Source organism: Podarcis raffonei, chromosome 3, assembly GCF_027172205.1.
Source record: "Podarcis raffonei isolate rPodRaf1 chromosome 3, rPodRaf1.pri, whole genome shotgun sequence".
Lineage (NCBI taxonomy): Eukaryota > Metazoa > Chordata > Lepidosauria > Squamata > Lacertidae > Podarcis > Podarcis raffonei.
Genome location: NC_070604.1, coordinates 93,309,966 through 93,326,845, shown reverse-complemented (window position 1 = coordinate 93,326,845; position 16,880 = coordinate 93,309,966). Strand labels below are relative to the sequence as shown.

The window sequence follows — 16,880 nt, the reverse complement described above, 5'->3', positions numbered from 1 at the left end:
AAAGAATGATAAGAATGGAAAGCTGTGGTCTTACAAGTTACCAGTGCCTTAGCAATGACATTTGTAAAACCTCTCTGGAAGCCTTTCTCATCAGGAAAAAAATGCTTAAGATAAATAAATAAATCAGTTGCCCATCAACAGTTAGCACCTGACTGAGCAGATACACACCTGGCTTGTCTCCTCAACTAGGATGAGATGTATTGTATTAGTATAATAATTAGTTCTAAAATGCCAATTTTACTCATGAGAAGAGAAGACTCCCTGGAAAAGACCCTGATGTTGGGAAAGGTTGAGGGCACAAGAAGAAGGGGACTACAGAGGACGAGATGGTTGGACAGTGTTCTCGAAGCTACAAACATGAGTCTGACCAAACTGCGGGAGGCAGTGGAAGACAGGAGTGCCTGGCGTGCTCTGGTCCACGGGGTCACGAAGAGTCGGACACGACTAAACGACTAAACAACAACAAAATGCCAATTTTATGCAAATCTGTGTCCTCTTTGATCTTCCTTTTTGGTGATGCATTCTCTCTCTCTCTTAACACGTAAGTGGCTTCTTCTGATCCAAGAATCTGTTTGGATACGGATTGATGAAACTGTAGTTTGCAGGGAAGAATCAGCCGGCAGGGGAAGGGTTAAGCACCCCTTGCTCCCTCACCAGTTCTCCCTGCAAATGTCGCCTCCAGCGCCCATGTTAGCACTGTGAGACAAATGTATTTCTCTCATAATGTGTAATTGCATCTAATTGCCTGGCAGAAGGGTGAGCAGGCAGAAAAAAAGAGCCAAAGGTAAGATACATAATATATGTCTGAGCAATAACAAGTGTAAACAGCAGCTGCTCAGGCTTAGAGGCATTATAGCAACAATTATAATCACATTATAACTACACATTACAAAGGATGCTGCTTGAAACTGGCCAAGGTTTCATTGTGATGGCACCACTGAGGGGGCGAAACTACACAAATGAACATCAACTCAAATGAGGGCTGGGCTCTCAAACCATAGGCCATTATTTCCACCTGCCCTGTGAGAAATAGAAGAGAGAGCAGGCAGCAAGGAATCCCTCTTCTGTCCTGAGATGAACCTGCCCTTAGATCTTCATCCCTGGCTCCCTTCTTTAAGGAAGACTCAGAGGACAATGACAAGAGAGAGGGCCTTTTCCGCTCTGACTCCCTATTTATGTGACCCTCTCCACCATGGTCCACTTTGAGTCTTCTTTGACATATTTGGCACCTGATAAAAATGTCCATTTTCCCAGGTTGTTTATGGACTAATGATGCTGTTTGGTCAGTGGTGCTGCTTAAGTTTTCTGCTACTGGGATGGTGTGTTGCTTCATGGATTATAAGTGTTTTTCATTGTAATGCCCCAGATTCAGCTAACTTGGTGCTCAAAGAAAACTCCATCAGTTCAGGGAATTGTGGGTGGGGCAGGGGAGCAATTAAGAGCATTACTCTTTAATGGGCTTTCAATCAGTAGTTTGAACGACTACAGACCAGTTGCACTGACTCCAATCATCATGAAGTGTTTTGAGAAACTGATGCGCCGTCATATTATTTCCTGTCTTCCATCAACTTTTGACAACTACCAGTTTGCATACAGGGCAAATAGATCCACAGAGGACGCTATCACCACCACTCTCCATGCTGCTCTGTCCCATCTGGAGCAGCCGGGGAGTTATGTGAGGCTGCTGTTTGTGGACTTTAGCTCAGCTTTTAACACTATCCTCCCCCATAGACTGGTGTCCAAGCTAGAGGCGATTGGACTCTCCAACTCCACCTGTCTCTGGGTTTTGGATTTTTTGTCAGAACGTTCTCAGAGGGTTAGAGTAGGGTCACATATGTCCACAGCCCTTAGCCTTAACACCGGCTCACCACAGGGTTGTGTGTTGAGTCCCCTGCTCTATGCTCTCTATACGTATGACTGTACAGCCACCTATTCCAGCAACAAAATCATCAAGTTTGCTGATGACACTACGGTGGTAGGGCTCATTTCAGGAGGGGATGAGTCCGCCTATCGGGACGAGGTGGAGCGGCTCTGTGTTTGGTGTGGAGAGAACAATCTGGCTCTTAATACGGCTAAGACCAAGGAATTAGTGGTGGATTACAGGAAAAAAAAGGCGGACATTCAGCCCTTGCATATCAATGGGGAACGGGTGGAGAGGGTGGCGGAATTCAGGTTTTTGGGAGTAACTATCGATCAGGGCATGACTTGGAGCGCAAATACCACTGCTCTGGTGAAGAAGGCCCAGCAGAGAATTTATTTCCTCAGACTTTTAAAGAAGAACAATCTGAGTGAGAGACTGCTGGTGTCCTTCTACCGAGGCTCCATAGAGAGCATTCTTACATACTGTATTTGTGCTTGGTTCTCCAGTTGTACAGCTAGGGAGAGGAAGGTGCTCCAGAAGGTCATAACCACAGCACAAAGGATTATTGGTCAACCTCTCCCATCTTTGGAAGAATTGTACGGTTCCCGTTGTCTTAGGAAAGCAAACAACATCCTGCAGGATTCATCTCACCCGGGATACAGTCTGTTTGCACTACTGCCTTCTGGCAGGAGATATAGAAACATCAAGTCAAGGACAAATAGACTGAAAAACAGTTTTTACCCGAGAGCTGTGGCCCTTTTGAATGCTGTAACTCGATAGTGTGACCTGGGAGATTGATGGGTGTGGGTGTGGCTGGAATGTGGTTTGTTGGTTGTTGTTGTTGTTTTGCTTTTGTTGTTTTTAAGGGATGGCATCCAATTTCGTTGCACTTGTGCAATGTTGCACGTGTGTAATGACAATAAAGAATCTATCTATCTATCTATTACACTGTTTTCTGTGTAATATATAGTTTGACCTGGATATTTTAAAATTAAAAGTATATTTTATTGCACATCATTTAATAATGTCTTAATAGAATACCCAGCACCACAAAAACTGGCCCATACTAACAATCTATTATTAAGTATTAGCAGCACAGTTGGGTGGCATTCTTCACCCAAACACAAGCAACAACCCTAGAATGCTGAAAAAAACAATAACAGCACACCTTCTCCCACAATTCCTACAACCCTTTGATCCACATTCCATCATTTTGCGGCCAATAAACACATGGCTTGCACTTTCTTATTTTGCTTATTCTGCTGCTAGCTGGAGAGTCCAGAGCTGCTACTCTGCAGAATTCAACTTCTGGTTTGCTGAGCTATTCTGTGGGGTGCTTTGCTTCTTGTTTACTTGGCCGTACACCACTGAGGCTTGCTCATTTTGGCTAATCTAAAACAGCAGTTTCTATTGTAATTCAGATCAGGAACTTCTGGGTTTTAAGTACATCTCCCCTAAGGCAGATAATAGAAGGCTGCTATTCTTGCTTGCTATATGATGGCAAGTTTTTTTTAAGCATGAGCAGAAACAATGGATAATGCTTGCTATATTTGTAATTATGGAGCAACAATTGCCCATCTATGGATTCACATTTTGTTTCAATCTGAAATGCTTGAACATTTTTCCTACTGTTCCAATAAATTTTAACTAGCTTTTACTGACTTTAGGAAAGCTAGGATCTCTACAAATTTGTCTCACCTTCAGCCTCTTGCTGAAGCAAGCAGCTTTCATTTCAGCTATTGGCTAAACTACAGTGCCTCTTCTGACTCAAGCCTTTGCTTTGAAATAGATGTGGCTGGATCTAGAACATCTCAAATTCAGCGGTTTAAAAAGACATTTTTAGAACAAAATGTTTCTCTTCTGTAGATGGTCATGTAAGTTCTTGCTTAATGAGGAATCTTCTAGCCAGGGGAAAAGAAAACAATTTCTTTTTCACAACCCAACAGAGTAATTCTTTTGTCTCTTTGCTAGTTTTAATAAGCTGAGCAGCATAAAAGCATCTTCACTTCTGAGTGTGTGTCCCTCTTCCCAAAATGTCTACCTTTTTCAGCTTTCTCCCTCCACCCACCTCACCCCTAGTCTTGCTGTCTCTCATATGCACAACTAACAACTTCTCCAAACCTACTGCAAGATTCTCTTTAACAATAAGGCTACTGTTATGTACTGAGTTGAATAGGATCCAAACTGCAGCAGTCTGATTGGTCCTAGAACAATAGGATCCAAAAGGCTGTAGTCTGATTGGTCCTAGAACAATAGGATTCAGAATGCAGCAGTCTGATTGGTCCTAGAACAATGCAGCAGTATGATTGGTTGGCAGGAACCACCCAATCATGCTCCAGATAGAAGTGAATCCACAACCTGATTGGCTTACAGTAGAATTCCGGAATTAGCCAATCATGTGCAGCCCATTGTGTAAATAATGTATATAAAGCAGATACTTTGAGGGGACACTCATTCATTCCTCCTCACCACTATGAGCTGAATAAGGAGCATGAAATCACTTTGCGACTCTGAGTATATTTCAGCTACTAAGATTTAGAATGCCAAGTACCGTATTTCAAAAAACAAACTAGCCTGTGCAAACATTTGTGTACTCCCATGTAAGTTGCACAGCAAAAATGACCGCAATGAAGTTGTGGAGGCCACTGTGACCCACTGATTTAGACTGGGGATGTATGTGCTCTATCCTGCAGTTGAACAACCTTGAGTGGCTGACAGCACATCACAAGAAATGACACAAGCTAGGCTAACCTCCTTACCTGTCCCTCTTATACTATTTCAAGCCCCACATTACATGGAAAACTGTTGTAAGATGCAGCACTGCTAGTTTGCAACCGTCACATCCAAAGCCGCACATTTAAAGCACATTTAAAGCGCATGGTTTCCCCCCAAAGAATCTTGGAAAATGTATTTTGTTAATGGTGCTGGGAATTGCAGCTTGCGGTGGACTACAGTTCCCAGGATTATTATTTTGGGGGGGGGATACTGAGCGAAGGTAAGAAAAATTGGGTTCTTACTCGCCCTTTGCTTTGCACCCCTTCTGAATTGTCCGAGCAGAGACCAACGGCCGCCCTTGGCAAAAAACAGCGCCGTCTTTGAACGGCTTCAGAGGCAAGACTTGCGAACCCCTTACCGGCCATCGAGGGGCGCTGTGAGTTCAGCTCCTCGCTGGGCGAAGCTCCGGAAGCCGCTCTGCTCCTCTCTATGGCAGCATTCCACCCCGCGAATTCCCTTGAGCGCAGGAAGAGGCGGTGGAGGGTGGGTGGGAAAGGAGGAGAAAGCGACTTCTGAACAACACGGCTCGCTATTGGTGCGTGCGCACACGCTCAAGCCAATGGCGATGCCCGTTGCTTGAATCCGGCCCGCCTGGGCGAGCCATCTTGCTGCTCGCTCTGCAGACCGCTGAGCTGTACATTCTCGGTCCGAAGGGAAGTGGAGCAGCCATGCCGCACTATCAGACCTGGGAGGAGTTCACCCGCGCGGCCGAGAAACTCTACATGTCCGACCCCATGAAGGTAATTTGGGAGAAGCGAGGAGGCTCGCAAGCTTTTGCTGAAGAGGCTGCGGGGGGGCGGGGAAGTGTCTGGTCGGATGTCTTGCCCACAAGGTCTGCCAGGATCTTGTGATACCTAATAGCTCCTAGCTTTGATTTACGTCTATTATAGGCGCGCCGGTCTGACTAAAACGTCCAGAGCTCGTAGTTGTGATCCTGAAAGTCTTCACGTGGTTTATTTTTTAAGGTTCTTTCCTTTGAATTCGTTTGTGAAACTGTTTTGGCTCTCACCCCGGGTTTGGGGGAAAGAAGCATTTTTTAAATGGCTGTAGGAAAATATCCCTCGGATAGTGGTTTCCATATAAGATGTAAGCATTCATGCGAACTTTGCCCAGTCACATTCTTCCAGTTCGAGAAGCTGGTCTAGATTTGGGAAGGTATTGTGAGCAGATAGGGAAATGTGTGACTCAATGGTGTGCATTCCTTTTAGGAATCAAAGGACACCTAAGGTAAATGGGTTTGGGCAAACGGGTTAGTAAAATGAATGAAAGGGCTACTAATCCCTGCAGAGCTATTTTCACAGCTGGACTGAAAAACTATGCTTCTGTGCTTTTGAGTGCGAAGATGACAGTCATTTATTCACCCATAAGATGTTGCTTCTTTCATTTCAGGTGCGTGTGGTACTGAAATATCGGCACTGCGATGGTAATCTGTGCATTAAAGTAACAGATGATGTAGTTGTAAGTAAAGCTCCTGCAGTATATTGATTTGGGCAGGCTGGGAAATGTTTGGGGCATCTGCCAAAGTTGACCTGTGGGGGTGGGGAGATAAAGATCTGGCCCTTTGGGCCAAAAGCAATCCCTAAGCTAAATTATTTGGATGAATAGTCTTTAATATAGTCAGCTGAAAACTGCATGTGGTGGTTTTTGCAGCAAAACAGGTGGTACTTTATTAGTTCCTCCATTGGTCTATGCAAATCTCACTTCCTATCTTGAGCTTATTTCCTTCTGGTTTGCATCATCCCTTGTATGTAGGGGGTGGGGCTAATGAGGAAGGTTGCTACACAGGCAAATGGTAAGATGAAGAGTTAAGCAGCCTCTGCCCGCTTGACACTCCTCCACTGAAAGTAGATGCAGACTATCTGCTTACTAAATGTTTAGTGCTCTGGTCCATGGGGTCACGAAGAGTTGGACACGACCAAATGACTGAACAACAAACAATGCATTTGGATGCCTCCTATGTTATCATAACAAAATTAGGCTTGATGGTACCTGAGCTCAAGGAGCAATTTTTCATCTATATTTGGATATTATTCAAAGCCATTTTGAATCACAATTGTAGAACATTTCAAAACAGCACTACACTGATTTTGACTGCTGATTTTAGAACTACATTTGTGTGTGTGTGGAGGTGGTGTTTCTTAGAATTCCTGAACAACACTGGCATCTAATATTTAAAAAGTTGGTAGATTATTGGGGCATCTCCTATTGTATATCAAAGTTTACCCTAAATGCTCAATGGAGAAATTATTTTATCATCTTTAATGCCTTCAAACCATTTCCTTAAGTCTTCCATATAGGGCTATGCCTATGGGACTATTTATTTTTATTTATTGCAAATAATGATAATAATAATAATAATATGTCCCCAGTCACATTTATATCCCACCTTTTTCTCCATAGAACTCAAGATGGTGTAAATGGTTTTCTCACTCCTCATTTAATCCCCACAGCAACCCTGTGGGGTTGGTTAGGCTGAGAGGCAGTGATTGGCCCAAGGTCACCTAGTGAGCTTCATGGCTGAGTGGGGATTTGAACCCTGATCTCACAGATCCTCCTCTGACCCTCTAACCACAACACCACAGTAGGTGGGGCATTAAGCTTTCAGAAAAAAGCATTGCACTTTAAAATTTGGAAATAGTGAAATATTAATCTCGGACTCAACAACATACATTTTTTAAAAAAAAAACTACTAAAGCTTCAGCACATAATTAGAAATGACTTTAACAGTAGTGGACAAATGTAATTCCTGTGTATTCTATATGTAAAGCTCTTTGAGTTTACTCAAAGAATGCTAAAACAGTTAGGCATTATGGTCCATAGGATGGCCAGTTCTAGTTCTTTGTTAGCTTTTTATTGAAGGGCATATGAAAAATCCTTTGTATGTCCCATGTAGTCCAGCTTTTACTTTCTAACAGTGGCAAGCCAGATGTGTCTGAAACTCACAAATCAAGGTGAGGGCTATTTCTGTTTGACCCAATCATCTGGTACTTGCTATCCTGGCTAGCAGGCTAGCTGTTACGCCGCTCCTTTGAAATCTATCAATGTAGTGCAGCACCAAGCTGTTGTTGTTGTTGTTGTCATCGTCTTTGAAGAACTGAACAGAAATGAGAATCTGCTTTGTTTCAGAAAAATTGAATAAAATGAAATTGTGATGTTTATTGTATCTGCAAAACATGTGCTAAATCAGCTCTTTTTGCACCTGTATAAAACCAAGACCTGGGATATTGTTTTAGAAACAATAATAGCTGGTCCCCCTTTAAGACTTTCCAGAACCTGCTGTGTTCACAAGTCCAGTTTTAACAAACTGGTTCTGTTCCAGTTTTACTGTTAGCTTTTCAGAATTTGTTAGCTGCTTCTAAATAAATTTGTTGTCTTCACCACAAAATATTGCAGAACTTACATCTGAATAAAGTTGTATCACACTGCATAGTTAACCTGCTTTTAAAAGAAGTGTTGTCTTTTAATAAAAAACGGGTCAGAAATTCAGAATACAGTATTTTGGTGAAATAATTCTCTTGTGGAAGAAATGGAAATATTTTTTTCCTGCCAACATTATGAGTCTGGAATGCCTCATGTTGCATGCTCATTGGCCCATATCTGAAGGCAAACAGATGTGTCTCAGGCTAAGACTTCAGGCAAATAAGAAAATAAAGGTATGTTTTTTGGAGAAAGATTCTACACAGTTATATTTAATATTTACTTCCACTCAATAAATAGTGTTTAAGGTTGGAGTCATGGTTCAGGTAGCTAACCTTAGGCAGCTTTCTTAACTTCCCTGAAAGCACTGTGATGATGATGATGATGATAATAATAATAATAATAATAATAATAATAATAATAATAATAAAATTTTATTTATATCCCGCCCTCCCCAGCCAAACTGGGCTCTAACATCAAAGTAGTTGCCCTTTTCACAGGCTAGGAATGTAGGAAAATGTAGGAATAAGGGCATATTTTAAAGGACAGCTTTTTAAAAAGTGTCCTTATGCTCTATTTCAGTTATAATACACTATCTAATACCTAAGCTACAACTTCTCTACACACTTACTTGTGAGAAAGCCTCATTAAACTTGGTAGGGCTTCTAGGTAAATCTGCACTTCATTGGGTTGCACGTGTTGTTTGAGAAGTGTGTTTCTAACAGTGTGGATGAGTAACTGTGTTTGACATTACCATCCTTGCAACAACTTAAGTGAAAGGTATTTTCTGTCGTTAAAAGTACCATGCATTGTAAACCAAAATTGGACTGTGGGAAAAGTTGTGTGTTCTCAAAATACAGTAGCACAAATTTCAAAACAAATGTTGTTCAATATAGCACAATATCTTTTATTTCTGGTGCAACATTCTCTAAAAAGCATCTTCTTGATGTCTTGGGTAAATCAAAATTAAAGCTATCATTCTCTCCCTCACCCTTTTTTCTTTCAGTGTCTGCTCTATAGGACAGACCAGGCTCAAGATGTAAAGAAGATAGAGAAATTCCACAGTCAACTAATGCGACTCATGGTAGCCAAAGAATCCCGCAGTGTTGTCATGGAAACAGACTGAATAGCTGGAAATAAAATGAATGCTCCAGTCATATTTCACAGAAGGAAAATATCACTGGATTTGGGCAGATTTTTCGACAGAAGAAGTGTGGCATAAAGTGGATTGTAAAGGGGGTTTTGTAAGGATTTTCAGGCTCCACTTCAGAGTGGTGAGAGGACTATATGCTTTCATTTGAAAGCCTCTATTTATTTTTTTAATTTGAGCAAAAGAGTATATCCTCTGCTGGAAATACTGAAGGTTAAAATATGTTAGGGTAGATTTGTACGTTTTCTTTTGTAAATCTCAGCACTGCTTAAAAATAAATGGGAGGAAGCAAGTGTGCTCCTCTGAGGGGACTTCAAGATGCTATCATAGAGGAGTTTTTGCTTGTTCCTAATGAATTTTATGTTGCTGTGTTGGCTAAAGTGAGAAGAACAATGAATTACTAATGTAGAAATGGGGTGTGATAAGCCTTTATGTATGGATATATTGAGTTAGCGATAGCATCTTCCAAAACTGATTAAAATTGCCAAAATAAATAGTTGGCAATACAGCTAAGCCTGTGTATAAACATTTTAAGGATCTGAAAAACTGATACTGGCCTGAAAATCATCAATATATATCGACTACTTAGTTGTTATCTAAAATTTGATAAGGAATAAACTTCTGTTCATGACAGGCAAGTGTTCACAGAAACAGATTCAGGACTTTATTTGGAGTGTCTTATTCTGGATTTGCCCAATGTGGTTTTTTGCAGCTAAAACATCTGTAAAAGTTTTTAAAATAACCTTTACCACATTGCTTTCACTTTTTAAGCTTTAAATGTTTCTGTTGTTATAAAGGTATCATAATCACCAAACACTAAAATTGGTGCTACAGTATGAGTGGTATTACATATTGTTAAATACAGCAGTTGAGAGAGGGAAAGCTTAGCTACTACATAAATTGTATGTATGTATGTACTTCGTGTCAAATCATAACTGTTTTCATGATGCCTCTTCTCCAAGAAAGCAGTCTTTTCATATTGTCCTCATATGCTATAGAAACCATTACACGGGGGTGTTGGTTACACAAGTATGCTTCATACAGCTTGGTGATGTGTCTGATGCCACTTCAGGTGCTGATATGAGATCAGCAAAATAAAATACTTGCCAGTACCACTGCCTCTCCTAATGTTGCCTTTCTCCAGAATTTATATTGCATTAATATAAAAATCTTTGCTTCTCGTTGGGATTGAACTCCAGTCATTTTCACCTTTTACAGTTGGTGTGCTATAGAGAGGTTCATTCTTGTGTTTGCTTATTTTTTCAGCATTATACTGCAACCATTTCAAAGGCCAGCTGCCTTCCATATGCTTCCTACTAAAGCACTTGTTTCCCCCGGTTTCTTCAACATAGTGAACCTAGTCGTAGTCCGCGTTTAAAGGCAAAGGGGCCCCTGAACGTTAAGTCCGATTCTGGGGTTGCGGCACTCATCTCGTTTTACTGGCCGAGGGAGCCAGCGTTTGTCCGCAGACAGCTTCCGGGTCCTGTGGCCAGCATGACTAAGCTGCTTCTGGCGAACCAGAGCAGCGCACGGAAACGCCGTTTACCTTCCCGCTGGAGCAGTACCTATTTATCTACTTGCACTTTGACGTGCTTTCAAACTGCCTAGGTTGGCAGGAGCAGGGACCGAGCAATGGAGCTCACCCCATCGCGGGGATTCGAACCGCCGACCTGATCAGCAAGCCCTAGGCTCTGGTTTAGACCACAGCGCCACCCGCGTCCGCATTTAAAGTACCCTATATTCTTTTTTGCTTGTGTAAAACCCTGATACAGTGGTACCACGGGTTAAGTACTTAATTCGTTCCGGAGGTCCATTCTTAACCTGAAACTGTTCTTAACCTGAAGCACCACTTTAGCTAATGGGGCCTCCTGCTGTTGCCGTGCCGCCGGAGCACAATTTCTGTTCTCATCCTGAAGCAAAGTTCTTAACCTGAAGCACTATTTCTGGGTTAGCGGAGTCTGTAACCTGAAGCGTATGTGACCCGAGGTACCACTGTATTAAAAAACTGAACTATGCAGCCTGTTTACTTTCTGTACATGCACACCAGTTTGTACAATGAGTGCAAGCCATACCTTTGCCTTGTGTACACAGAGCGTTATGGACTACATTTTCTTACCTTCCCTCTCTGAGGTGGGTGAAGCCTGAGCAAACGTTGGAGAGGAAGAGGGAAAAGTTGGAGCATGGAATAAGATAAATACAAGCAGATGGGAATAACTGGCATCATGCTTTAAGTTTGATCTCTCTTTGCCTTTTGGTCCTTCTGTTCTCATAACAAAAGGAACCTGCTGGATCAGGCCATCCGTTCTAGCATCCTGTTTTCACAGTGGCCAGCCAGATGCCTATGGGAAACCCAAAAGCAGGAATTGAGCAGAACAGGAGACTAGCTATCTGTGTTTACCACCAACCGGTATTCAGAAGCATACTGCTTCTTCTGATCATACTGTCTCTTGTGATTGTGCTGAGGGAGGGAGAATGGCCCAAGCCCATATCTTGACCTGACCATGTAAACATTAAACCATAGTTTAGTGTTAAGTCCAAACATACAGGTTCTAAGGAGCTGGATAGGCAGATAGATTACTTCTACATGACTCAAATGACATTTAAAACCTTTTCTAGTCAAGGGTTGCATTTCAGCTTTTGCCTAATCATGCCTTGTTGAGGAAGGCTGTGCTCTATATCTTACTGTGAATGAGCAGTGTTTGTTCTTGGCTTCCTAATTCTGGTTTATTTGGGTTAGGAAATCATGGTTGGTTGCTGCTGTTCACACTAAGTAAGAGAGCAGCAACATGCACTGGTTTATGACTTGCCCTGATGGAACATGGCCAATTATTTACTTGTAAAAGCCAAGTACTGTGTATGCAAAGGATTCTTCTCAGCCTCAGGTTTGAGTGACAATGAATGGTAAATGACTGATCTCTTATTTTTTATTAAAATGCTCTTTTATTCTTAAAATACTAGCGGCTCTGAAAGTATATAATCTTAGTAGCACCATACAGGTGGATGTGTTTCCTAGAAAAGGCTACTTTTGTTTTGTTTTTCTTGTTTCCCTAAATTTTCATTTATTCTACTTGATCCCATGTATGTTTAGTCAGACCTTCATGGTGTGTAGTGGTGGTTGTTTTTCAGATAATTGTGTTTGGGATTTTATCTATAGAGAATGCTGAGGACTAGGCAACCATATTTCACACTGAAAAGCCACTAGCATCCTATAAACGTGTAGCTATGATGGCACATTGGGGATGTGTTTAGCACAATTACAATTGCAGCTTGCTACTGCATATTTCATACAACAGAGTGAACTTGTTTAGCTGGTTATCTACTGTTCACTTTCTTTCCTAACTGGTAACTGGCTCCACTTCCTTTTCTCAATTCTGTATGAGGCTACCATGTGCTAGATGCAATGATAGTTATTAAAAGCATCCGAGTCATCCTTGCTGTAATGCTGCAGTTAAAAAGTGGTTCATCAATACAGTATTATCACATCTAATCAAGAGCGTACCTTATGAAATATGTAACTGGGCTTAATTTTTCCTTCCTCTGATTTTTTTTTAATCTATATTTGTGGTGATGGTACAGTGCAAAGTATTGATAGCAGGGTCTACTTGATTAGGGTGACAAAGGCATATATCAGAATAATTATGGGTTTTACTTACTCAGCATATCTTATATCTTTTTTTTTAAAATAATATTTATTACTTTTAAAGATTACAGAGACCAGGCACTTAGAATTTTTTAGAACAGTAGACCCTATATTAGTGCTGTGTTCTTAATGGCCTCCTGGCACCCACAGTAACATCCCCTCCAAAAATCAAAAGCAGGTGTGAATATACAAAATGAAGGCCTTGGGATATTGGTCCATCAATGGTTATGAAGGTCTCACTGAAGAATTAAAAAATTGCCTGCTAGGGCGTCATTTTCTTCCTAAAAATCTAGCCAGGCTAGAAATAACCTCAAGGCCTTTCCTATTACCTTTCCCCCCTTCCCTGACATTTTATCTGTGTTTTGTTTTATGCGCTGCCTCATACTGTTACATGTTATTTTTATATTGTTAGATGACTTGACCATATTCATGGAAATTGATTGTACAAATATAAGAAATTCCATTAGTTTTTTAAAAGCTGAAACATGGTTTTTCTACAGAATGCAGGAAGGAGAGTTCAGAGGTCCTAGAGATGTGTGTGTGTGTTCTAATCATTGAGGAAGTACTTATTGCAGTACAGCCTCTCCGCACTCTCAAGTGATCAGCACAAAGGCTCCTGGTGACTCATGCACTGCTTTCAGCGCCTAAAGGGGGTGGAGGTAGAATGGAGGAATCCCCACTCACAGGTGTCCTGTTATAAGTGGGGATTCCCCTGTAGTTTGATCCTGATAAGAAATTACTTTGAAGAATTCACATAAGGAAAACTGACACCAGTGAATGATCATGTTTGTATACCAAATTTTGCCCTGAGCTAGCTAACGACGTGTGTTAATTATCTCTCGTACCACACCTAAAACTTTTCATGCTGGCACATCCACAGGTGAACAAGAAGAGTAATCAAGTTGGCATGCAAAGAAAGGCAACATAAAGCATTCAACAATTGATCGCTATGAGGCATAATGTGAATTTATTTTTATTTTATTTTTTAAAAGATGCCTTATTCCTAGATGCTTAAAATCCCTTTGAAAGAATTGAAAAACCCTGTCTTCAGTGTTTGTACTGAATTACCGTATTTTTCGCTCTATAAGACGCACCAGACCACAAGACGCACCTAGTTTTTGGAGGAGGAAAACAAGAAAAAAAATAATCTGAATCTCAGAAGCCAGAACAGCAAGAGCAATCACTGCATAGTGAAAGCAGCAATCCCTCTTGCTGTTCTGGCTTCTGTTATAGCTGTGCAGCCTGCATTTGCTCCATAAGACGCACACACATTTCCCCTTACTTTTTAGGAGGGAAAAAGTGAGTCTTGTAGAGCAAAAAATACAGTAAGTCTTCCAATGTACTGTCACAGTATGTACTAATTCGGTATCAAATATTTATGTCAAGGGACAAGTTGATACCACCCTCATAGATCCAGACCTTACATAACTATATATCTTTCAGAAATATCCATATGCAGGATCTAACGATATAAAACCAGAGTGGGTGAGAGAGATCTGGAAAAAAGCTAAAGGTAGACTAACAAAGATACACAGGATCCCTTGAAAGCAAATGAAATAGAATAATACCTATAAGTTTGTGAAACCTTGTTTGCTCACCTAAACTAAATCTTGGATGGAGTGTACAAAGATGAATGCCTAATCTCACGTACTTATTATGGATTGAAAGACCATTGAAAAATAGATTATAAAAAGCATTCTAAGCCTTTAATTTTATATGGGGATGCAGAAGGCATTCTAGGAATCTAGTGAAAAGCTTACATAAGGAACCCTAGGAAAATAGGGAGGAGCAGGTTAGTTTTTCTGCGCTAACAATGCCTGCAGGTTAAGGAAAAAATGGGAATAAGTACATGAATAAATGCTTACCTAGTTGTTTTTTTAAATACAGTCAACATGTTTATGAAATCTATACATTTTCTTGAGTAAGTGATGTGTTAGTGTGATACATTTAGTAAAGGCCAAGTATAAGAAATTGTATTAAGCAGTGAAAAAGATTTGGGAAGGCATTACTTCCCAGAAATAGCAGGGTTTAAGTACTAAACTTTGAAGATGGAGTTACAACTTTTGAGTGGATCAGCTGAGTCGCCTTACAAATCAGATATACTTCATTGCAGTCCCATTAGAAAATGCAATGCACCAAAAGCTTTTCTGTACTTCCAAACAAGTAAAGGATTTATTGGGGTATGTGGGGGGATAAAGTCAGTTTACTTGTAACACACTCCATTGACACTGATTTATGAATTCTGCACATAACTGAATGTGCTCAGTTTAATTCTATGATAAATAAATTGCAGGGAATTTGCTACTAGAAGTTCTTTGAACTTTGAAGGGATAATAATTCTATTAAGGGCTGCAAAATATTTCTATAGCTTCACATAATAATAGCACTTTGCCTCTATCCAACTTTAAGATCTGCAGTGGAGCCAGAATTATAAAACTAGCTTATTACAAGTGAGGCATATAACAAAATGTGATGTGGACTGTTCCAATTCAGGGTGCAAGCTGACTGCCCCTTTCTAGGATACACTATTCTATTCCATCCCACCCTCCTCTAGCAGTCAGCATTATGTGCCCACTGAACATGCTGAATCCTCACTGCTATTTTGGTCTCACCCCAAATATTCTTTTTTTGTGTGTGTACTTCTGTACGTCTTTGGGGTCCCTCAAGCTTGCTACTGTGTAGATTGTGCTGTACTGGGAATTCACACTTTGAAGGTGAGTTTTCTAAGAATACATTGCTTCCTGCCGGGTGACAGAATAAGAGATTGTGACCTGAGTTGCATTGCTAAAGATAGGGTGGGATGCATATCCAAAATAACTGTGTTAGGTGTACTTATCACTAATGTATTAAACTTGTGTCTTGACTGTTTATATTTACCTTACCTTAATATGAAATACTCCACTGCAAAAAGAAATGTAATACATCAGGGTGAAGAACAAGGGTCTACTATTTTTGTCATAATCAACGTCAACATCTTACCTTTTTTTACTAACCATCCCTAATCACAATGAAGTTGAGGGAGAGGTGCTTGGCATTACCAAAAGATGGCAAGTAAGTATGGACTATCATGCCAAAATCGGGCAGACCCACTAAGGAGTGCTCCTAAGCATATCCACTATATTTTGCTGGTATGACACCATGTTTACCATTGTTAGCATTTAGTATAAAGGTCACTGTAACTAGATTAGAGTGGCTGGGGTATATTATTATTATTATTATTATTATTATTATTATTATTATTTATTATTATAGCTGGTGATAACTTAAGCATGCAAGTTGCTTATGTGTGTGATGGTTGGGATATGTACTCCCCATAGATGGACTGTATTTAATTATGATGCTGTAATTTCAAAAAGCCTTTAACACAAACGAATAAAAGGTATTGTGTTTACTGCTGGCACCTAGCAACATGTATATAGGGCACATACACTTTAGCAGTTTAAAATGTAACAAGGCCATCCCCCCCTGCTGTGTTTCAAGTGGTGTCTTACGTAGTTGTACACATAGCTAGCTTATTTGTTTCCTCGCACATTACCCAGTTTGTTTCCCCCGTCTGCAACCCTCCGAAACTCCTGTTCATCTGTGCATGCACTGTCCTCTGTGCATGTGCAACAGCGATCTAAACCTTAACCACAGCTTTTTTCAAATTGGATGAGAAGCGCTTTGAGGGAAAACAGTATTTTGCAAGATGCTACAATATACGTTTGGATTGTGTACTTGTTTTTTTTAAAACACCACCTTTGGGAGTGCACTGGAGTCAGAGTAAATGGTAATGTGTATACAGCCATAGTCTCTCACTATATTATGTGGGAGGTTCATGTGGAATGGATGTAAAGGTACAAAGAAAAATGTGCTCTTAACACAAACCATATGAAGATTAGTTCTGGTACAAATGAAGCTGTGGAAACTTGGGCCATTAAATACTTGGACTCTATGAAATATGCTTAACCCTACTGTTGCACAGAGACACTAGAGCTCCTCTGCACTTCATAACCCCAGTGAGGTTATGTGTTTATTTTCTTGCTGCATACCAGAAT

The 16,880-nt window shown here is 40.7% G+C and overlaps 1 protein-coding gene across 1 annotated transcript; it reads left to right on the top strand.

The window, feature by feature from the left end:
* Nucleotides 1-5,176: 5,176 nt before the first annotated feature.
* SRP9 (signal recognition particle 9) lies at nt 5,177-10,315 on the top strand. Its single transcript, XM_053383059.1, has 3 exons — nt 5,177-5,376; nt 6,026-6,094; nt 9,060-10,315. The coding sequence occupies exons 1-3, from the start codon at nt 5,305-5,307 to the stop codon at nt 9,177-9,179; spliced, it is 261 nt and encodes an 86-aa protein (XP_053239034.1). The 5' UTR covers nt 5,177-5,304; the 3' UTR covers nt 9,180-10,315.
* Nucleotides 10,316-16,880: the final 6,565 nt, after the last annotated feature.